Raw genomic sequence first — 22,781 nt, forward strand, 5'->3', positions numbered from 1 at the left:
TCATTGGCTGATTGGGAGTTTAAGGCGGGGCTTCGAACAGAGAGCCGCACTAATAACCTAGGGGAGAGCGGGACACAACCAAACACATTTCAGTTTGGGCTGAACAGAGATGGGACCAAGTCACACATGTGCAAGTCTCAAGTAAGTCTCAAGTCTTAACCCTCAAGTCTCAAGTAAGTCCCAAGTCATTTTTTCTTGGGCAAGTCAAGTCAGGTCAAGTCACAGGTTATGTCAAGTCAAGTCAAGTCAAGTCAAGTCCTGTAATAGGCAATAGTATGTCTCTGCAGACCCGGAGACTGCAGATTCAGACCCGCAATTCTGGACCCGCAGTTCTAGACCCCTTGTTTTTCGTCCCCTACTGGACGGCTGTATAACTGCAACTAAATCAGCGTCTCACCCAAACACCACTGTTTGAAAGAAGTTGGTCTTTTAATGCTTTATTACAATTTACAATTTAAAAATTTTATTACACCCGAATAAAAATACCAAGATTTAATTGTTGATTTATGCCTGGGTACTGTTCTGCATCATTATTGTTTGCTGGTTGTTCTGTATGGTTTGATCCAACTATTTTAGTTCTTTATTTCTTAATATTCATCAGACTGCTCTGACTAGCACGCCAAAAACTTGCACTGCATTGATCAAACCCACTACAACATATAATAGGAAATGTCTGGTCTTGGGTGTCCAGTGCTCACTTTTGTTGTGGGAATTTGAAACAAAGGCTGTGAAATACTGAAATGGTTTGAAATGTTTTATTGTGTGCAGTGGTTGCATCACACATCAGGGAGATCTGCAGAGGAAAAAAAAGAAATCAAACATATCACAAAATTGAAAACAGAAACACTTAAAAAAAATTAAATACCTATCACAGTCTACACTGAAATACTGAAGATTCTAGAGCATAGCAAATACATTATTATATCGACATATTAACAATAGTGCCCCTTCCTTCCTCATCTGCCTTTGATCCTCCACAAAACTCCTCCACTTCACTGTGGTTTCCCCTTTCTGGATTGTTATGTGCACCTTAAAAAGAGAGTCCCTAATTAGTCAAAGTTAAGATTTTTCAACCGTTTTACACACATAAACAAGGCCAAAACCTAATAATAGACAAAAATACATTTCTGATCATCTGCGCTGGATGAGCTTAATTTTTATCCACAAAATCTCTAAATATATGCTATAGAGTAATATCAGTGTAGTGATATAAACACACGTGATATATAATATTATGAATAATAAAGGTGGAAAAATAAAGGTGTATTACATGATATACATGAATACAAAATTAACTTTCAGCATAAAGTACACTAATTGCCAATATGTAAACAGTTTCATGCTTATTATGAAAAGGTAAGCCTATACACGTTTTTCCCATATCATCCACTTCATTACTTCAATCATTTATTCATGTTTAATTTAAAGCACATGCTGAAATTATTCGTCATCGCGCTTCGGTTTCATGAAACAAAATGTGCAGGTCAAACAGTTCATTGCTAACAAGCTAAACTATTATCTACTACTTTAACCCATATTTGACGTGCCTTTCAGACTATCGTGCTAAAGACAGTCATATCATTTTAAACGTATCACTGTAAAACATGAAGTTCGCTCTCTAATTCAAGTTAACAAAATAGTTTACACAAATAATATGATTCACATTCGGATCATCGTCGGCCATATTCAATAGTTGTAATAGTATGTTGGCTTCCAGTGAAATAGAGGGCGCTGTCGCGAAATACAAGGTGTCCAGAACTGCGGGTCCAGATCTGCAGGTCTGAATCTGCAGTCTCCGGGTCTGCAGACACATCCTCCTCGTAATAGGTCAAGTCAAGTCACCTTATTATTGTAATTTTACCTGGAGAATCTGATCTTAGCTATATATACACCTCATTAACTCAGCTGTTAACCCAAATCAACTTCATATGCTGTTTTTAACTAAAAGTTACTTCATTTTAAAATCTTATTTATTTCATGTACTGTTTTAACATATTTATTCCATTTTAAATTATATTTACTTACTTTGCTAAGTTTTAAACTCATATTTAAGTCATGATCTGTTTTTAAGCAATATCTACTTTGTTTACTAGTGTTTTAGCATGTAATGCTATTACTCGATTTTAAAACCATTACTTCATTTAGTCCATCTCAAACAGTATTCATTCAACTTTACAACCTAAGTTACTTGGGTTACTCAGTTTTAACCAAATTTTAGGTGACTTCATCGCTGCATTGTTTACTTTGCAGGGACAACCCCCATGCGTGCATGCACACACGCACGCACGCACACACACACACACACACACACACACACACTAACCAAGGCAGCAGCCAAAATCACCCATTTAGCTCATTTAACCCTGTGTTGGTCATTCATAAAACGTCCAGCCGGTCTTGTGATGAACCGGTCAGAATGTTCGCTCACGTTTTCTGGGGTTAATGTTAACAAATAAATTAGAAAACAAGTTCCACCAGTGAATTTATTAATTTTATGTTCAAACTGAAAACATGATGCGAATAACACTCAAGTCATTCAAGTCATCATGTCTCAAGTCAAGTCCCGAGTCTTTAACTTCCAAGTCCGAGTCAAGTCTCAAGTCTTTTATTTTTTGTCAAAGCAAGTCACAAGTCATCAAAACAGCGACTCAAGTCGACTCAAGTCCAAGTCACAATGACTCAAGTCCCTATCTCTGGGGCTGAATGCTATTAAAACTGTTTGAAATGAAAAAAAAAAAAACATGTTTGTTTGTTTTAATCTAAAATCATGCACATCCATTTAATCCATCCTACTTCCTTCTTGCTCTTCCCTTATACCCACCTAACTTTGTATTGTCAGCACCCTTATTTGTCTACAACCTTGTCTATAACTAATGCACTCCTGTCTGTAATTTTTATCCTCTTTTGTCTGCTGATTTGCACATTGGATTGTATTTCCCTGCACTTTTTTATGTCTGTAAAGTGTCTCTGAGTTTTTGAAAAGCACTCTATAAATAAAATGTATTATTGTTATTATTATTGTTATTATTATTATTATTAGTTCTGCTACAAATATACAGTTATTGTTTTTTTCTTGTACTTACCTTTCTTCTACAATTGCACTGAGAGGTGAAATGCTGCAATGGACTCCATGGGTGGGGTTAATTGTAACAGGCAGCTGTTAGCGGTAACACGGAAGAGTCTGTTTAACACAATGAACTCAATACAATTCCATCTATATTCTATAGGTCTCTACATCAGCGGAAGGATAGGTATTCATACAGGTTTCCATCCATCTGTTAGTCTGTCTTTGATATTCAATGGTTGGACCAATAGATGTACACAGAATGGGTAACCTAGATCCATATGGCAAAATATGAGTATTAAACATATCAATATTGACAAGACTGTGAAACTGTGTCTCAGTAAGATACCTAACAAATTAACACACACAAATAATCATATTAATTAGAATAGAATAGAAAATAATAGAACTTCAGTTATCCCCGTTATAGTACGCAACAGCACTCACAAAAGACTAGAGTCAAAATTTATGTTTTAATAGGGTTAGGGTTAGTGTGTTGCCCTATTAAAACATAAATTTTGACTTTGTGAGTGTTGTTGCCTACTAGTTTCCTTGGAACACAGTAGTATTAAAATAGACAGAAAATAAAATAAGTTAAAATAACTGCATAAATAGAAATTAAATTAAAATAAAATTGTCCATTCCACAGCCCAGCCAGTTGTGGCTAAGGTGATGTGTGTTAGTGTGTTAGTGTGTGTGTGACTGGATTCAGGAGATGTTAAACAGTCTTATTGCCGTGGGGACGAAGGATCCCCTGAAATGCTCCGTTCTGCAAGCAGTGAGATGAGCCGACTGCTGCAGCTGCTCCTCTGTCCCTCCAGGAGGCTGAAGAGGGTGTCTGCTATTGTCCATTATAGCTTTCAATTTGTTCGATGTGCCCCTCTCCACCACAGTTCTTAGTGGGTCCAGTCTCCTGCCGAGCACTGAGCCAACTTTTTTAACCACCTTTACCAAAGGCTTGGTGTTCTTGCCTGCCAAGCTCCAGCATAAAGAAGTACACTGGCCACCACTGTGCAATAGAACATGGTCAACATCTCCACACACACATCAAAGGACCTCAGTGTCCACAGGAAGAACAAAATACACAGGAAGAACAAATATATATATATATATATATACACACACACATACATACATAAGAAATTAAGAAATTTCGTGTCTTCAACCATTGGACTGTGCTGTCCTTACGCAGGGGTGTTTCTAAGATTTGAGGATATTTTCTTTGACATTTTTCATGCTTTATTTATAGTGAGAAACAGCTATGAAAGGAGAGAGAGGGGAGGACTGCAATACAACAAAAGTGCAAAAAAAAAAAATGCCATGAATCACTTTATTTTCATCATGAATTACAAAGTGGTTGGCAAATCACCAGGCACCCTATCACAGGCCAAATTTGTCTTACGGGTCATAAGTTGAGTATCACTGCCCTAGAGAAAAAGTCAGGAGATTACCAAGATAGTATGATTCATCCTTTGGGAAACATGAATGTTTACAAAATGCTATAGTAACCCATCCAAAAGATGTTAAATATTCTTAGTCTGGACCAAAGAGGTTAACCCACACAAATCAATTGACTTTGTCATGCTTGGATCTTATGTTCAGACGAGGCTGGGGGAGCGGGGTGTGATAGGGAGGAAATGGAGGGATACAGTTTTTGAGCTGTGGTCATTTACATTCATTTATTCATTTATATTTATATTCATAAGTGATGGCCCCGTTAAGAAACTGTTAATGAATCATGGTGTTGAGTAAGGATGTTCCTGTATACTTCCTGCTGGAAGATTGAAGAGCAAAGAGATGACCGCTGGCATGAGTCAGAGACCTGCCTTTATGATATTCATGACCCTCTTTGAGCATCCTGTTTGTTTAAGCCAACACATTTAGATCATAAATCTCCATCAGTTCTTCTAACTCTCATTAGAATGACCAAACTTTATTATTACTTTGAGGAAGCACCAGAAATTTACAGATGCAAGACGAGGTGAGTTTGTTTTTGCAGTTGCAACACAAAATCAGTCGTAACAAGATTAAAAGATCCCAATTCACTGAGGTCTGACATGCATCCACAGCTAAAAAACACATTTTCTGAGAATAATTTTGTACTTGTTGCTCTGAGGGCATCACTTATCTTTGTTCTACTTTCGTTAAACACAGAGGAGTGCACCTGTCATGATGATGAATAATTAATAATGAGCTTGTGAGCCACAGTGACAGAATGAAGAGCCACAACTGATGCCATGCACCTTTTCCACAATGAGGAAAGATTCAGCTGTCTGTGATGACTGGTAGAGTGTCCAACAGGTAGCGTCAGCTCTGCAAAAATGCAGTCAGGTAGTCATCAGTCACTCAGCCAAGGAGAGTAAATATTTCTTATCTCTGGGTCATAGAGCAGAGGGATGGCAGGAGACTAGAAAAACTACTTGAAGAAAGAAGAAACCTGTTCAGCCCAAGAGAAGAGTGTAAGTTTCAAGATGAAACAAGATGCTGTGATGGGGCAAAAAGCTAATGAGCTGTTGCAAGAAAGATAAAAATGTAAAACCTGTTTATTCTTCCAAGATAAATTTAGAAGACAGTGAGGTCGCTTGGAATCTGTGGCTGTTTCACCCTGAGGCGATACAAGTGCTGACACACCTTTCCCAAAGTCCTCTGGAATGCTGCATGGGAAATAAGTGAAGGGAGGGTTGTTGCACTGTACTGTATGTGACAACTGTGACGAACGAAGAAGAGAGGAAGTCCAACTTGCATTTACACAGAATATGAGAACTAATGTAACCAAGTGAACCAAAGGGTTTGACGACTGTGTGTGGGAGGGCAAGGCAGAAAAGAAGGCAAGAGCCTGCACAGGATGGGCGTGGAAGTTTCACACTGAGTTTCACTCCTGGCTCGCAGTCCTGTCATTCAACAACTTATATGGCACTGGGGTTTCACAGGGACAGGTTGGGCTGCGGAGCTGTTGTCTTTTGGACTACAATGTCAGCTGTGGTGTTTGGATGACCACGTGTGGAAATCTTAACAGAAAACATCATATCCAAAGGAAGAAGCTTCATGTGGCAGCTGTCGCCTTGAACTGGAATTTTGTTTAAAGGACAAGAAGACAACACATTTTACTGAGACTTCAGTATCACTTTGAATCTGGACTAACTGAGAAATCACTTGTTTCACTGAAGGAGTGTTTCCAGATTGAGGAGCAGTGCCTTTTATATTTGATCAGGTTTGTAATTTAAAGAAAGATTTTAACCCTTAAATGAGGTTTAACTGTCTTAAAAGTCTGTATTTCGGTCAATTTGATCTTTTTATTTAAGTTTTAAAAGCTCTTTGGTCTTTGAGAACCACCTTTTACAAATGATTCACAGGCCTGTGCAGCAATACATGACTAACCCAGTCCAGCTCCCTGCTTATGCATTTTCCCAAAGTAACAAACATGCAGAGTACACTGGCGTGCCGCATACCGCGCTTTGACCAAATCAGAGATAATATTAACTACATTTCATATCATGTCGCCATGACAACTTGCCAGCCAAGCAGGAAGTTTAACATTTTTTTTTAAGTGTGATCATACAAGTTTGTCAAGCTTTTTTTGTTTTCTTTTCTGAGAAACACTTGACGCTCTGCCCCGTGTTACGTCATCCAAAGGGTACTTTCTGTTTATTGTTGGAAATACCCACTTCAGAGAAATTCCCATGCTCACTAGAGAGAACATACTGGGTGAATATTTTTGAGGAACATGTTTCAACTTGTAGGAAAACATTTATGTGGGGTTGTCTTGTCAAACTGCTCATGGTAAAAACATCAAGCCTTATTAATACAATGTAAACAGGGACCGGAAGGTCAACTTGAGAACACATACCTCTGTTTATAGCATAAATCACAGCAGCAGTTTCCACCACCTGGGCAGTCACTACCGGGAAGTAAAGCGTTATTTACATGGAGATCGAGTTCAAACCTTTGAAAAACCTTTTAAACGCCTTATATTCCCTGTGGGCCATGATGGCACCCTAATTACACCGGCTGATTCTGGCTTTGTCATCATTGTGATTTGAAATATGTATACGCCTTAACAAAACCATGCCTCTTTTGGGGTTTTGTTACTGTATGAACAGTCATAAAAAAAATCAGGGTTTCCAGCTGTGTTTTGGCAGAATATGCCTTATGCAGGTCAGACTGTGGCATGGTGACATTAAATGGAGTCAGTAATCGGGTTATTATTTTCAGAATGTAAACAGGAACACAAATAGAAGAGAAGAGAAAAGACCAAATACAATCTGTGTGGGCACTGAAAGTCTGTCCTATTGTTTCTGTACAATATTCTAAATTCAAAACATGTGTTCCTCACCTAGGACATTAAAGTATACAAATTTTAATTAACTAAACATTTACCTAGGCAGGGCTTGCCCTTACACAAAGGGTAAAACCAGTTCCTTACATGTTTGTTTATCTTGGAAAACAAACAATTCTATCAACTGTGAACAAACACAAAGCCGTAAAGCGGCCACTCAGACTAATCCTAAAACTTTCTTTTTCTTTTCAGCCCTTATTTGCACATTACTCACTTAAAAGTCGTTTTAGTAATGAAGTTAATTTCTTATGTTTTGCAGAAATGTCTGCGTCACCACATGAAAAGGTGGATGAATTGGACCCACTGAACGACATCCCAGAGGCAGGTGACACGCAAAATAATGACACTAGAATTCAAATATGCAATGCCTTCTGCAACGACGACCCATACCACAGGAAACTCGCCATCTGCAGCATCATCTGTGGGATCTCCTGCATTGGAATCAAGGCTCTGATACACTCAGTCAAGGTATTTTAGCATCTGGATCTTTTCTTTTGTGTCACCTGTAAGCTAAACTGCATCAAAGTGACACTTTGAAAGATGTAAACTCATTTGTAAGAATGAGTTATGGTGTCTGTGACCTGAACATGGCATGGTCATCATGTTTCCAAATACACTGCTGTGTTGTCTGTGGCACTTAGTCACAGACAATCCACATCAAATGCATCAGCATTGTAATGACACCAAATAAGGACATATTTCATGGCCATTTCAGTGTGACCTAATTCAAACTTTAAAAGCCAAATTTGGGGAACCTTGTTGATTTTGCAGTAAATATTTTAACACACAGACACACAGACACAACATCAAGGTCTGTGGGACCTCAATGAAGGAGTGAAGGCAGTGTTAACACAACTCAAGGGTTTAATTGTGTCCTTTAAATCACAGAACCAAATTATAAACTATATTATTGCTTGCCAGTGGTATTAGTTTCATTATGTACTCGCGTAATATTTTCCTGATTAAAACCTTATTTCGAAATGTTATATTGTCCTCACTTCCACAGGCTGAGATGACAACAGATCCAGAGAAAGCTACAGAGTTTTTAAACAAGGCAAAGAAAAATAGCATCATCTCCATTGTGACATTGGTTTCCATTCTGGCTGCAATTCCCATTCTGATGGCGCTGATCTCATATCTCCTCACTCTGCACGACTAATCAACATTGATAAACCTCTACAGAAGAGTAACAGAGGAGTGACTTTTGGATGCTTATGGAGACAGACAGCAGACAATACAAAGGTGCTTATCAACAACTAAAAGCCATGAAGATATGAAGAGACTGGTGCTTCCATGGAGAACATAAAGACTGGTTTAGTCTTTCTTGTGCTGATAAAACGACGGCTGTCCCAGTTTACACTTTTATACTTCCTCTTAGACATTTGTTTTTACACAAAGGAACAACCACTCTGCAAAACAGTGTCAAAAATTTGGATGTCTTTTTATATGCTGTAATATTTATTTAACAATATACAATAGACAATTCAAAATCTAAATGACCATATAAAATCCAGCATTGACTATAGTTGGAGACATGACACTACCTGACAAATATACATTATATATTAAAGATTAGAACTGTCATTCCCCGGTAATGACCCAATCCTTGATGTTTCTGAACCATAAACGCCATTACAGTTGAACACATTCATTGTTAGATATTATATATGCTTGCAAATACTACAAAAGTTAACAGATTATTTAAGCTGACAATCTAAAAAGGAGCAACATAAACGTCAATCAAGGATTGGGTCTCTGCTGGAAAAAACTGGCATGGCAGTGCTTCATCAGAACAAGATCCTGCTCTTGTTGCCAACATTACCTTGGCACTATTGCATTGTTACCATATTAGCTTTATCATTGTCAAATGTATCATTATGTTGTCCTTTTATACAAACATATAAACAAACGACTTAATAATAAAAACGACAAAAACGTTTGTGCTTTGAGTTGCTTGAAGGATCTTATTACACCCTCATAAAAACGGTAGTTAAGGCAACCTCAGAAAAATTTGGCGAAAAAAGAAAAGTACATACATAGGCAGTTTATCAAGAAGTTACACTTGCAATACAAATATAGACACCACAGAATAATCCAGAGAGAGCCACAGGGAATAGAGAGCCAACCAGCAGTGGAATCTGGACACCTCCACTCTTGACTAGTAATGCTCTCTGGAGTGCCGTATTGTTTCTAAGTTATACTTTATACAACTAAAACCTCTTCAGCCATGAAATTTACAAACACAAATAATTGATAAATGAGTAGAGAACAGCCGTGTAAAATGATTAACACATGCTGCTTGCAGACACACGTGACTGTACATAGAGTCCGTGGACAGACACCTGTTTGTGAAATTAGCTGCGGCTAATACAAATCTCTTGCTGGCATGTTTAAAAGTTATATTCAGCACTTAATAAAAATAGCTGCCTTTATGGTCTAACTTACAATAATGCTGCAAGATGTCTACTCATGTCATGCGCCTTCTTTCAAACGTGACAGTGCAAAAGAAATGATGCATTCTGCAGTAGCATTTTTAGAGAAGAAACAGTCATTGTAAAGAAAACAGCGTCATCACTCTGGGTACATCTGAGGTTAAAAAACTGAGGATACAATGTAAATGTTATGAAACTATACAAGTGTTTAAATCAAAAATGTCAACTTTTTACTTTTTTTTTCTTTTTTTTTTTAGACAGTTTCACTTATTTTAGATGGAAAGTGGCCGGAGGAAAAATGGACGGCAGAGGTTTGAGTGCAGTCATGACAAAAAAGGAACTTCCTGTATAATGCGTTTAACCACTATATCTATAACCATCTTCTATGAGGCAATACACTGATGCTATGATGTACTGTTCTTCAACTTGTAGGCTACAAATGCTACAGAATGAAAAGGTAACTCTTCAATAGTAACTTGTCACCACAACAATCATACACAGATTGTGCTCACAAAAAGAGCTAGAAGAGTCACATGTGAATCTTCGTATTGAAAACACATTAGAAACAGTCTTAGAAAGAATTGTCTCTTGCAGTGTTTGTTTAATGGCTGCCAAAAAATCACTGTTTGAGGCGGCATCTGTCAACTGTCTTTCTGATCGTGTATCAACCACAAATTCAGCTGCTCGAGCTTCTCACAGAGAAGTGAGTCCACATCCTGCGCGCTGAGGGATGGCTCGTCTTTAGGAGAGCCCCCACGTCTCGTCCTGGAAGATGAAGCTACTGCCTTTCCAATGCCAGCAAGTGGCTTCTTTGGTCTTCTGGCCTCACCCGCTTCCAGGAACTCCAAAAATCGTTTGACACGTCTCTGGCCAAACCAGGACTCAGAGCCATTTCTGCGATTGAGAGGCACCTCGAATATGGTCTCCAGCCGGCTGAAACCCATAAATTCCAAGTCAATGAGCAAATTCGGGTAGTTCAGGGAGTGCAAGTAATTTTTAATGAAGCACAAACGTCACTTTTTCATTCCAGATAAGAGAGCACAGAACATTAAATATCACCTGTGACAACATTTCCTCTGGTGCCACCCTCTGGTCAGACTTTGCTTTACTAGCAGCAACATTCTGAGTGAGGATGGTGAAGCTGTGTCCCAAATCTTTACTACGTGTGTATTATGTTCACACTGGATAAGTGACAAAATAACCCTAAAGTACCCTAAAGGCACTCGCACAATGCAATGCATGAAAGAAATGAAGAAAAGTTTTTTGGGGAGAAATTGTTTTGCTTGTTGTTTGTGAAGTTTAACTGGCAGTGGCTTTATTAAGGAATACCTCATCTGTAAAATGACCATTGGTAAATCAATTACTCATCACATGTTAACTTGAACTCAAGGAGAAAAAAATTGTTTTTCCTGCATGCTTGTGAAGAATCCAAAAAAGCTGAACGCTCTTTATGAATTGAAGTTATCAGAGTCCTCATTTAACAACAGTAAAACCATATCAAAACATCTGTTAAACTGTCAAACAAGTATTCAAGTCTCATTTCACATGCACTTTTCCAAAAATCTTACTATTTAACACAATTTTCAACATATGAGCGGTGCCCTGAGCACGCCTGGGCATGCCAGCGCATTTGAGCTCAGAGTTCAGACATACTTACTTGTCTGTGCATGAGACTTTGTACAAAGTGATTTGTGTCTAAATGTTTCAGCAAAAATGCATGTGTTTGGGAAGTACTGAGCATACAACTGGATAAATGATTATATTGCACTAGTTGTGTGAGAATTTGTAACTTGATGTTCTGATATTGCTCTCCTTTTGTTAAACGCAAAATCCATTTTTTTTCAGTTCATGAAGAATATTCGCCTTTTTTTGGATTCTCCGTTCACTGTGGAGGAACAGTGAAAAGAGTTTCTTTAATGCAGTGAGTAACTGATATACAGTTTTACCATTTTGCAGGTGAAGTATTCCTTTAAGTTAAAGTTTGATGGCCAACTGCACAAGTACTACCATTTCCTGTTAGTATAAAACAGCTAATGTTGACATCCTGTAAACTATGTGCAAAAACAGTATACTTTAAAGAATAAGTATATTCTGTAAACAATCTGTGCGAAGTATGAAATTGGGAAACAGCATGTGCCTCCATTCTTTCATCCATACTACTGTTTTTTGTAGTGTGTAATGAGCACAGGTTTCCTAGTGTGGCTATAGAGTTTCTCTTAGCGTTGTCTATAGCGTGTTAACAGCAAAGCTTCACCCAAGCCTCATATGTCCAGGATCACAGCATAGAGCCATAGATAAAGTTTTCTGTTCCAAAGTCTAAAGGGATTATGGGTTGAAGCTCAAGTTTATGTTGTCTGATATTATTTATATTTGTTTAACATTCATGACTTGTTAACCTTTATGATATACCTATCGTGTGAGTGTTTATATGCGTCATGTAACACGTGTTTACAGTTAGTGTTGTAATATTGCCCTTACCTTTCAGGGGGTTTGCTGAAATTCTTATTGGTGTAAATTTCTTCCAAACTGAACTCCTTCTTTTTCAGCCTGTGATGTAACATAAGAGAAAAAAAACACTGTTGCAATAAATCTGAATATTGATCAGTGGTCAATAGACGACAGGCATGTATTGAGACTGATACAAATTCATTTTCCATGTTAGGGCAAAGTGTGACGCCATAAAATTTGTCCTACTTTAATCACTAACCTAATGTAAGGCAGAGTGTTGCATGTTTGCAGAAGTACTTTCATTTAATGGCTGTATCTATTAAGACTTTAGATACCACTGCGATTGACCCCGTGTTTGGTTATCAGCCAGACAGGTTGCTTAAAATTTCCCTTTGAACTTGCTGTGTGTTACTCTTTACCCTCCAGGTAAATAATCCTACTATTTATTTAGATACTATGGCAACAAAGCAATTAACAATACTTTATTTTTGCCATGGTGACCTTTTTCTTTTTTTTTTTTTTTTTCTTAACAGTTACCTGTACCAAGTACAGCCATACGTAACTCTGTCTGTCTACCTAAACTTCCTCATCTTGCTTATGGGCAAGGAAGTCAAGAAGACAGAGACATCTTTTTGATTTACTGAGGTAAACAATGAGGCGAAATACAGTAAGTAAAACCCTTTGATAAGTGTTGAGTGCATGCATAAATGCAGCATATTCAGTCATTACAAAACAAATAAGTGTAAGATGAAAACCCTCCTGGCTGCAACAGGAATAACAAATAAAATATATCTGTTGAGCACTGAGCTGGTCAGTACTCTGAAACTGCAGCAAAACACCAATGAAAGAACATTAACTCTTGACCAGTCGACACCTGAGCCAGCTCCATTCACCAATGAACCCCGAAACATGCATCTGAAGTACCAAAAAACATAAATAAATAAAAATCACTGAGTATGTGGACCTTTGAGTTGAGATTAATTTGTTGCAACTTCTATGCTCATGTATTTGGATATTCACCCAGTCTCACATAGCCAGACCTACTATGTCTCCACACTTCGTTTAAGTGCTCTGTCAGCCCTGGAGAAAGGTCTGGCTGAACCAATCAAAATGCCACACTAAGGGAAAAAACACACTCTGGGTTCTTTATACTTCTTTGAGTCGATCACGATTGTCTTAGTGGTGCTAAGCCCCGGATGCAACAAAGAGGCTAAATCCACACAAAACAAACAAAAAAAAAGACAAACAAGAGCCACATAAAACATTAACAGCCGTTTTAGCGTCTACATTGCTAGCTCAGGGGTTGTTGTCGTTGTTTCATGCGTAGCACAGAAACAAAGTGTGGAGATAGATCTGGCTACGTGAGACTCATTTCACCTAACACCAGCTTTGTTTGAAAACCTGGACATACAGATAGTGCAAGGGGAGGAGAATTGATTCTGAAACAGGCGACCAATGGCAGAATTATACTCACAAACTCCATCTTGTGGAGAGACTAGTATTTACCTGATGGGTTTGGGCAGGCCCATGGGTGTCAGGTTGGTCTGAGGTTTGGGTAAAGTTTTCCGAATTCTAATTGACGACACCTTTCCTCGTTCCTCATGCTTTTGCACCACCTGTGATGATGAACAAGCGGATTAGTAACCTAAATCATTCTGAAAGGATTACGAAATGTGACAACAGTGTAATTACATAGTAATAAAAAAACGTAAAACTAACAACAAAAACATTGCAAATTAGCTCCATGGTTACCAACATATCAGTTCTGACAGAGTGACCATATGGCAAGAGCTGTGACAATGTGACTTTTCTAGGCTTACTATACATATGAAGCATGCTAAAATCTGCATCAACCTGTGACTAAAAATGTATGACTTTTAAAGGTGTGCTAAAAGAGAGTAAAACGGAGCCAATCTCTCTATGAACCACAGTCCCAACCAGAGGTTCAGCCTGCAGTCTTACCAGGGATGCAGTGCAATTTTATATATTTATACATTTATTCTGTATTAAAGGGTGCCGACCCGTCACATGCTCTGTCAGGTGACCTGACCTAGTCGGTATTTGATTAGTGTGTCTCTACATTGTATGTTGTCGGATGAAGTACGTGAAGCTCAAAGCTCTAATGACAAATGCCAGTGTCGGGTCTTAAAAGTGCTGTTTTTAGTATAATAGACAGTCCAAAAGTATGCACAGTAACAATCTGTGTAAAATAATGTATACCTTGATTTCAGAATCAGACAAAGCCTTTTCTTCTCTCATCCCAACATCCTCAAACTCCTGACTGGATGAGCTCGTATCCTCGCCGTCATCCTCTTCTTCACTCTGCTGTCTTCTCTCCATCTCACACTCCAAGGGATTTCCACTGCAAAGAAGCAAAGAGCTAGTATCAGCAAAGTGCTAAAAATATCTGAACATCATCGGCATTATCATAAAACATCTTATTACAGATTTCAAAAAAGTTAGTTACCTGCTACTGTAGTCCAACGTAGCACTGGAGGAGTCATTTCTTTGGGGGAATAACAATTGTGATATTGAAGAAGAAGAGGAGATTGGAGAGGAAACATGACTGGAAGTGCTGGGGCTGGCAGAAGATCCTCTACTGTCAACTTTCTTAGAAAGGAAAGCCAGGGGGCTTGAGAGGAAACAGGACGCAAGCACTGAGAGGGAAGTGCTGGGAGAAAGAGCAAGACTAGGACACAGGCGTAGGGTGGCTCTGTCATATGGGAGGGATCTTCTGGATGGGTACACCTCCTTACGAAGGCAGAGAGGAGCAATCTCCCTCTCCACCTCCACACTGCAGACTGTGTGCCGACGAGCCCGGCGCAGGGATTTGTGGGCATGGTGGGCAGAGGGAGTGTGGGAGGACTGGTACAGGTGTGGTGTGTGAGTCCTGCTGTGTTGGGGTGAATGCAAAGTAGGAGTCCAGGGCGTGTCATGGTGACGGAGGGAGGGGATCTCTGGGCAAGAGTAGCTACGCAACAGGCACCTTGACGAGCCATTTTCTGCTGACTGTGAACTTGCTGTAGCCAGGTCTGCATCATCCATTGTGACGGTGTTTGTCGCCTCTTCATCTTTACATGTCCTACTATGCAAAACCCTGCATTTCCTCCTTTGGTTATCTGCTCTCCTTGGCCTAATGTTAGCCCTTCGTGCACTAGACCTTAGTCTGGAGACACTGCTGCTACTGTAGTGACTGGCTTCAGCGTCAGTGGAAAACACCTCATCTGACACAGAAGTAGCACTCAATTCTTTCCCATCTATGATATGCTTAATTTCATGATCTAATTGTACATAACAGTCTAATTTAGGTTTGGAGGGTGAAGGACCAGGTTCCTGATTACTTTCAAAAGGTGTCATTTCAAAATATACAGGGTCCATTGAGTGTTTACCTTTGCCTTCTCTCGGCTTGTTTTCTTTGGTTATCAAATGGAGGTTATCCATACATTGTTTTGTCTCTTCGCTCCCTCCTGACGCAGATGATTTAACAGCACCTCTAATACTCTTCCTGGGTCTCTTGAACGGCTGGTTCACTTCCTTTTTCAGGCTGTCCTCTTTTTGAACACGCTCAGAGGTATTAAAATCTGTGGATGTGAGTTCTAGTGGCTCTGTTGATAGTGCTGGTGAGGTAGAAACCAGAACGCTGTCCGATTCTGGACTTGAACTCACTTGGTTTGGCGATTTCCGTTTCCGTGGCTTTGTGTTGATATTCTTCTGCTTGCTTGTGCTTTGGAGCTGCTTTATATGAGGACGGACAAGGACTTCTGATAATGGTGCCTTCTCGGCTTGTTCTGTGGACGTGATTGCCACGGTGGTTTCCAGATCCATACTGTTATCCATGTTTACATCAGGTGCACCAAGACCTGTTCTTGTCTTTAGTCTTTTGCATGAAGCACCAGGCTTCATCTTGCTGCTGCTGTTCTTTTGTTTGTCCTCTGAAATCCCACTGCTTTTATCCAATGAGCAAACCAACATCGCATCAGAGGAACTTTCGCTCTGTGTGTTCAGCACTGTTTCATTTATTGTAGCGAGCATTTCTTGTCGAACGTTTTCTCTCTTATTTGCTCTTGTTGAAACAGGGTGTCTTTTTGGAGGTGGCTTCAGCGTTTCTTTCTTATGGACGATGGTATTTGTCAACACGTCTTTTATTGGTGGCCTCAATATGCCACTATCTGAGGCCACATTTAATAGCGCTTGTGTTTTTGGATCCTTTGTACATTTGTCTGCTGTCAGTCTCTTCCTCTTTACAAAGTCTTGGGAATGACCGTCCAGTTTCAGCCCCCTCTTTGCTCTCCCAGCACCTGCAGCTGAATAAGTTTCAGGGTTTAAGTGACACTCCAGCTGCTGAGTATCCAAAGTAGGCTTCAGTGTCCTTCCATTAGTACTGGAATTTAAGTTATTCTTGTGACTCCTGCGAACCAAAGTTTTCTGAGTGACTTTTTTCCTGCTATCACCATCATTAGGCTGAGGACAGTCGGTGTCAGGCTGCGCATAACAGACTGAGGAAGATAATGACAGCATTTTGTCAGTGTCACTTGAATCAGCTTTGTTTGATTTGGCTGAATTCATGAAAGAAACCTGCTCATCATTAACCTCAGGATCAGACTCTTCCTTTTTGACTTTAGATGAAACTTTCTTTACTCCAGATCGATTTCCTGTACATTTCCTTGGCAGTGGTTTCAGCTGAACAAATGGTCTGCCTTTCTGGTCCTCCGTAGCACCAGAAATCATTAACTTTGATTCAAGTGAGGCACTTACAGTGACAGAAGGCTGTAACAGCATAGAGGACCTAAGGACAGACCCAACGGATTCTGAAACTTCCTCAGAAACAGTGCAGGGTAAGGGACTGTGATGCAAAGGCACAGAATCAGGTGAGTGCTTTCCCTTCTGACTTATTGCACATTCATCTGCCCATTCAGAGCTGTGTGTTGGCAACTCCACATCAAATGATAACTTTTTTGAATATCTAAGAGCAACAGTTTTTGCATTTTGTGCACCTTCTACTTCACTGAGCCTCTGCTGCTTTGCTTCAGTGTCCTGATTCTCATTCTCACTTTGTGCTTCTGGATGAAACATATCGCCTGGCTCTGAGTGTTCAACATCAGACATTCCATCGGCCTGTGGCTCACACTCATCAGGTCTGTCTGGATGGTCCATGAATGGTGGGGGGCTATTTGCTCTGAAGAGTTTAACAGGACTCATGACTATCTCTGTGAAACTGGCCATCTTCGATCTGAGTGACTGAAACAAGGGGCCGATCACCCATCCCTTCGGGGCAGATGCATTTTCGACAGAGGGTCCAACAGCTAATCTGCCCATGTCAGATGTGGTTGTGTCAAGATTCGGCGTGGTATCGACAGCAATCTGCCCCACTACATTCTCTGCAGCAGAGACATTTGGTTTCTTCTGTGGTTTTTTCTGGTCATTTTGCCTATAACAAAAAAACAAAAAGAGAAATTAGGCTCTTAAAGCACAGGCAGAAAACAGTGTCATTATTTTCTTGTGAGATCATCTATGCATGGTGTCAATACAAGATCTTTTATCTGGCATCCTAACAACCCTCTAATTCTCGGTTTGTGAAAACATGCAAACATCTATGCCCCCTTTACACTGGCTTGGTATTGTAGGTCATATGTAAAACTACAGGAACCATGCCTGCATCACAAACACAACTGTTCTTTTAATACAGTTTCATAAACACCATATAAACTGTTGAATAAATGATGAATAAAAATGATTATTATGCATACACATGCTAACAAAAATTACACTTACTTATTTTGGCGCTCTGCTGCAAAACTAATATCAATTCCATCCTGCAAAATAAACATATAAACAGTTGCTTAAATTAAATTAAACAAAGCACTGTGCGTTCACAATCACATACCTAAACTACAATTTGTGTCAATTTAACTAATTCCTTTCTTGCAAAAATTGGAATTTATCTGCACTAGCTTCAGATCTGAGAAAAGGTTTGGGGAGTTTTGTACGCACAATGTGTCGTTTGTCATTTGTGTTGATTCTGAAACACTGGTACTGGTTTAGCTCTACAATTTTGCACGACAAGGGAGAGACAATGAAGACACATTGCACTTTGTAAACTATCACATTTATGCATTGCTGGGTCACATTAAGGCGCTCGATTGCTTGTCTGTGTCGGATGCAGCAGACCGTGAAGGAGGATTAAATCACTCAATTAACCCTCACGCCCGTTCACTGTACAGGTCTACAGTGTTGACATACACAGCCATACAGTACAACTGCTGCACAAACAGATTAGACTCTGAAAGCTTCATCACATGAATAATACCATCAAGGGCATGCAGACAGACTGAAAGACAGTGACTGAGAGACCAAAAAAGACAAACAGCAGGTCGAGGGTGAGAACATTTAGAGTGAAGAAAAATGTAACTGACCTCATTCTGTTTCTCATGCACATGTGTGCCTTGAGCTCTTCGCTGCTTGGACTGCGACAACCGTACCTACAAATCAAAAGGGATATATGAGCAGTAACTCATTTGTTTTTTGAAGAGTATCTGAACAAGATTTTTTTTAGCTTAACTCATACCATGTTTGCACTCTCCCTTTGTCTCTTGGTGGGGGACGGATTCTGTCTGGACTGTCTCGGAGCTGCTGCACTGACTGTATTGCTCTGCTTTTTAGGAGTTTGTGCTCTGATCTCTTGAATGCGGCCACTCCTTCTGTGCCCAGATATTCCATCTTTTGCACGGCTGTGAAGATTAAAAAATTAATATGCAGCATTTTTGTTTCAAATACAGCAAGAAAGAAAAAACAGCACTGTGGATCTTAAAGATACACGATGCATCAGTATCTGTATTAGGGATGTCCCGTGTTGTTGTTTTTTAGCTCTTTCATTTACTAATGGACGTCTGCCGATACACTAATGAAGATTAAGTTTGTATCTAACGTATTTTAAAAAGCTAACGTGGTCTTCTAAATTGGCACACCTTATTCTTTCCAAGCTACATGATCCAAATAGTGAAGGTGAGTCACAGCCTGAATCAAAGCCATAAAGTTGATGAGTTTAAATTATTGAACTCACATGGATGAAAGTTTAACTGGAGGAGCACTAATTCTGAAACTGATGTGAAGCAATCAGGTAGACAGAGGACGCATGACTTAATTGGATTCTTGAGATAACAGAAACACTCAATCCAATAGCGGTTGCACGGTTACAGAGCGACGCTTCTTCTACCTCCTAAACATCGTTTGGATGAGTACAGACACCGGCTGCAGAGAGCACATAAACCAGACAACAGCCAAGTTTTATTTTGGTCAGCCATCAAGTTACAAGCGGAATTAATGTTAAGTAGTGACAGCAGATATGACCTGCCGCCACTTGTCACTTTAGCCGACGAAAGCGATGGTCAGTCCCAGCTAAAAATGAGAAGCTGCTAGCTAAATGTTTTGTACACTGCTCTTTGCTAATAAGAGAGAAGAGATTAGTTACCATCACAGCTTACTGAATCTGTGTATTTTGCCAACCTGGGTGTCAGAACACAGTTGCTTACAAGTAAAACCAAATAATTTTTTCACATTCACATGCTGTACTTTTCGTTTGGATATGCAATCAAATGCTGCACTGCAGAGCTTGGCTTTTATTAGGCAAGCTGAGGTGGACAAAAAGCTCAGTTCAGTCAGTAAAGAGAGGATTGGATTTTGCTCAGCTTTATTTTAGCTGATGCTGATGCTTTTGGATCGGCTCGGGACATCCCTAATCTGTATAAGTATTAGCAGCAAAATTGTTTAAAAATACATCCTCACTGGAACCAACAATGATCCTATGACAAACACATATTAGTGCAAAACATCAAGCATAAATATGATAATTAAAAATTTTGATACCCTGATCTGCTTAAATGTGATAATCACTAGCCAACCAATCCAACATTCTGAGCATTTCTCATATGAGTTTTGTGTCGACTGCAGTGGAGAGATTCACTTAAACATTTACAATTATTTCTTTCCAGCTGAGGTGGGACCAACAACATCTACATTAACGCTATCAACAATCCACCTGCTGTTTCACCATGTTATTTAAGAATAATTGTTCAAGGCTCTCTGCATTTCAGGTGAGATAGTTTGTGTTGCTCATCTCCATTTGTGACTAAAAACACTTGAGAAAAATGTAGTCTTTTGTAATCAGGTGCTAACACCACAGTGTTTTGTAGACTTCTGAATCTGCACAATGCATAGCAGTACACCAGATACATTCAAATTAAAAAATTAATCTTCTGATATCAGCACTGATAGAAATGATCATTTGTCGGATATTGGCTAAATTCCTATAGCTGTGTCTAAAAGTCTTTAATTGTTCCATCCATAAAGCGAAAAGTGTGCCAAAAAGCAAGGAGGGGAAATTACACCTACATCAAAAGAAAGCAAAAGGTGCCGGGACAACTATACCTGGGAGTGATGGAGGAAAAGGGGAGGAGAGGTGGTGAAGGTTCACTGTGGGGAGGTGCACTACAGAAACTGTTTGGGGGAATAGCATCTTCATCCATTGGACAAACTATCTGAGGGAGTGAGTCAGAGGGATAAGTCAACATCCCCTTGCTCTCTCTTTCTCTCCTTGTCTGTCCTTCTCTGTAAATAACAACGAGGGGAAAAAACAAACATGCGGGGTATCATATCAGTATGAAAGTACTTCCAAATAGGTCTTAAAAATGAAGCATCACTTACTTTTGTGATCACTGGAATTAAAGTTTATTCTGAAATGACAAATAGTGACAATAGTTTTTAATATTTTCCTCATAGAAATTGAATATTTTTTATCATAAACTGAAATAATAATAATCATTTCTCTCAAGTAATTACTTGGTATATAAAATGTCAGAAAACTGTGAGAAAATGGCAATCAGATTTTTTTGAAAACCGAAAGTGACTTTTCAGTGTCTTGTTTTGTCCAAGCAACAATATTCAGGTTATCACACATAAAACAAAGTAAAAGCATCAAATCTTCCCAGTTGAGAGACTGGAATTAGAGAAGGCTGGCACAATTACTTGAAAAATGACAATGGAGAAAACAGTGTCTGATTAACTTTTTGTTCATCAACTAACTGTTTCAGCTTTAGCAACATCAACACAGAGAAAGACAGATTGATCTAATGTAATGTGACATGGGTTAGGAAAAAAGAAAATCATTAAGTAAAAGATTTAAATAAACATTTAACAAGTGGACAAGAGTAGGACAGCAGCTGAGATGTATTTGTGAGGAGTATTCATTGTGACTTTTACTTATTACAGTAGGTTAACAGACACAGCCAACGTGGTCGAGAGGAACGTCTTTCATGTAGTCATTAAAAAGGTTGCAGTATCTTGTGAAAAGGATTTACACGCGATTCTCACGCAAAATTTAATTTTCCCTCATGGTATAAATACATTTATGGCAGGCCTATACGTATGGTTGAGGTTATAGGAATTCGTGCAACTATTGGCTTTAATCAGTAACGTTGCTTAAGATTGAAACGGCGATGTAAATCGAGGCACAACCTTTACAATCACAATCAATGCAGTTGTTAGGTTGAAGGGAAAAAAAACACTCGTGTTCTGAATTTGAGTTCTCGGTCTTTGCCAGTCGTTGATACATTAACGTTAGTCCACTCACATCTACAGCCCGTTAACGAAAGGTAGGCTACATCTAGATTAATAACATTGCTACGTAAAAGGATAAAAATAAACCAAGTTTTAATGGCTAATTAAACAGAAATGCATTTCGGTCAACGTTTTCAATCAAATGAAAGCGGCGGTTCGTTTAAAGTGAGATGGGTCTAAATGCTGGAACGGACAATGTTTCATATTCAAACTTTTAAATGTGAGCAAACGAATGTCAACATTTGCCAACGTCAGCCAGTATCATACAACGCTTATCGTAAAAAAAAATAGTTTATGTTATACATTTTAGCTACGTCTGAGCAGAGCTTTGTTGTAACTCCGTCAACACTGCATGGTTTGGCTAACGCCGATATTCACCCAGTGTGTAATATACAGTTTCAGCGCCGGGGAATAGCCGTAGCCGGGAGCTGTCATCTCCCCTAACGTTCAATGGGGTAACTGTTCATATTCTCGTTTCGTAGTTAAGCTGTATGGGGATGTACTGGCTAAATCACACAAAACACACTTACCAAAAACGTTTAGCTGAGCCGTAGGATAGTATTCCGACCTCACCGTAAACAAGGCATGCCGGACGGCGCCCTACAGCGACTGGCAAATGTATCCGTTTTTACAAATCCAACAACCAGACAGGCGGATTATCCAATCACAGTACGGGTTATTTTTCCGCCCGGTTGGCTCGGTTGAAAACTGACCAATTAGAAAAGGTTTTGAGACGTCGTCGGTAGGTGGGCAGCCAATAGGAGAGCGGAGACAAATGGTTCATAGAATATGATCGTCTTCTTTTATGTCCTCGGGTGACCTAGTATCTTCAAAGAGAACCTAAGTGGAGGTGTTGAAATTACGGGTAATTTGACAACATGACAGTAAC

At 39.3% G+C, this 22,781-nt stretch overlaps 1 protein-coding gene and 1 long non-coding RNA gene across 3 annotated transcripts; one reads left to right on the forward strand and one right to left on the reverse strand.

Moving 5' to 3' along the window:
* Window positions 1–5,765: 5,765 nt before the first annotated feature.
* On the forward strand, window positions 5,766–9,339 carry LOC125879380 (uncharacterized). The gene is made up of 3 exons (XR_007447860.1): window positions 5,766–6,275; window positions 7,660–7,868; window positions 8,407–9,339. It is a non-coding gene; the product is annotated as an uncharacterized LOC125879380 (long non-coding RNA).
* Window positions 9,340–9,488: 149 nt separating this feature from the next.
* On the reverse strand, window positions 9,489–22,531 carry prr14 (proline rich 14). Of its 2 annotated transcripts, none has more exons than XM_049561227.1 (11): window positions 22,423–22,531; window positions 20,981–21,009; window positions 20,705–20,814; window positions 18,846–19,008; window positions 18,694–18,759; window positions 18,053–18,093; window positions 14,748–17,708; window positions 14,501–14,642; window positions 13,787–13,896; window positions 12,311–12,379; window positions 9,489–10,765 (listed from the first exon to the last, which is right to left on the reverse strand). In XM_049561227.1, the coding sequence occupies exons 3-11, from the start codon at window positions 20,800–20,802 to the stop codon at window positions 10,474–10,476; spliced, it is 3,942 nt and encodes a 1,313-aa protein (XP_049417184.1). In that variant the 5' UTR covers window positions 20,803–20,814; window positions 20,981–21,009; window positions 22,423–22,531; the 3' UTR covers window positions 9,489–10,473. The 2 variants fall into 2 exon arrangements, with proteins under 2 accessions (XP_049417184.1, XP_049417183.1); XM_049561226.1 differs by having other exon boundaries at window positions 20,705–20,884; window positions 22,423–22,524.
* Window positions 22,532–22,781: the final 250 nt, after the last annotated feature.

This window comes from Epinephelus fuscoguttatus, linkage group LG19 (assembly GCF_011397635.1).
Source record: "Epinephelus fuscoguttatus linkage group LG19, E.fuscoguttatus.final_Chr_v1".
NCBI lineage: Eukaryota > Metazoa > Chordata > Actinopteri > Perciformes > Serranidae > Epinephelus > Epinephelus fuscoguttatus.

What these genes read in the sequence shown, in the direction of transcription:
- prr14 (XM_049561226.1), bottom strand. Translation starts at nt 20,847, where the DNA reads ATGTTGACTTATCCCTCTGACTCACTCCCTCAGATAGTTTGTCCAATG. An exon ending in TTTTCCTCCATCACTCCCAG is followed by an intron (nt 19,009 to 20,704) that starts GTATAGTTGTCC and finishes TAATCTTCACAG; the next exon opens with CCGTGCAAAAGATGGAATAT. An exon ending in GGCCTGCCCAAACCCATCAG is followed by an intron (nt 12,380 to 13,786) that starts GTAAATACTAGT and finishes GTTACATCACAG; the next exon opens with GCTGAAAAAGAAGGAGTTCA.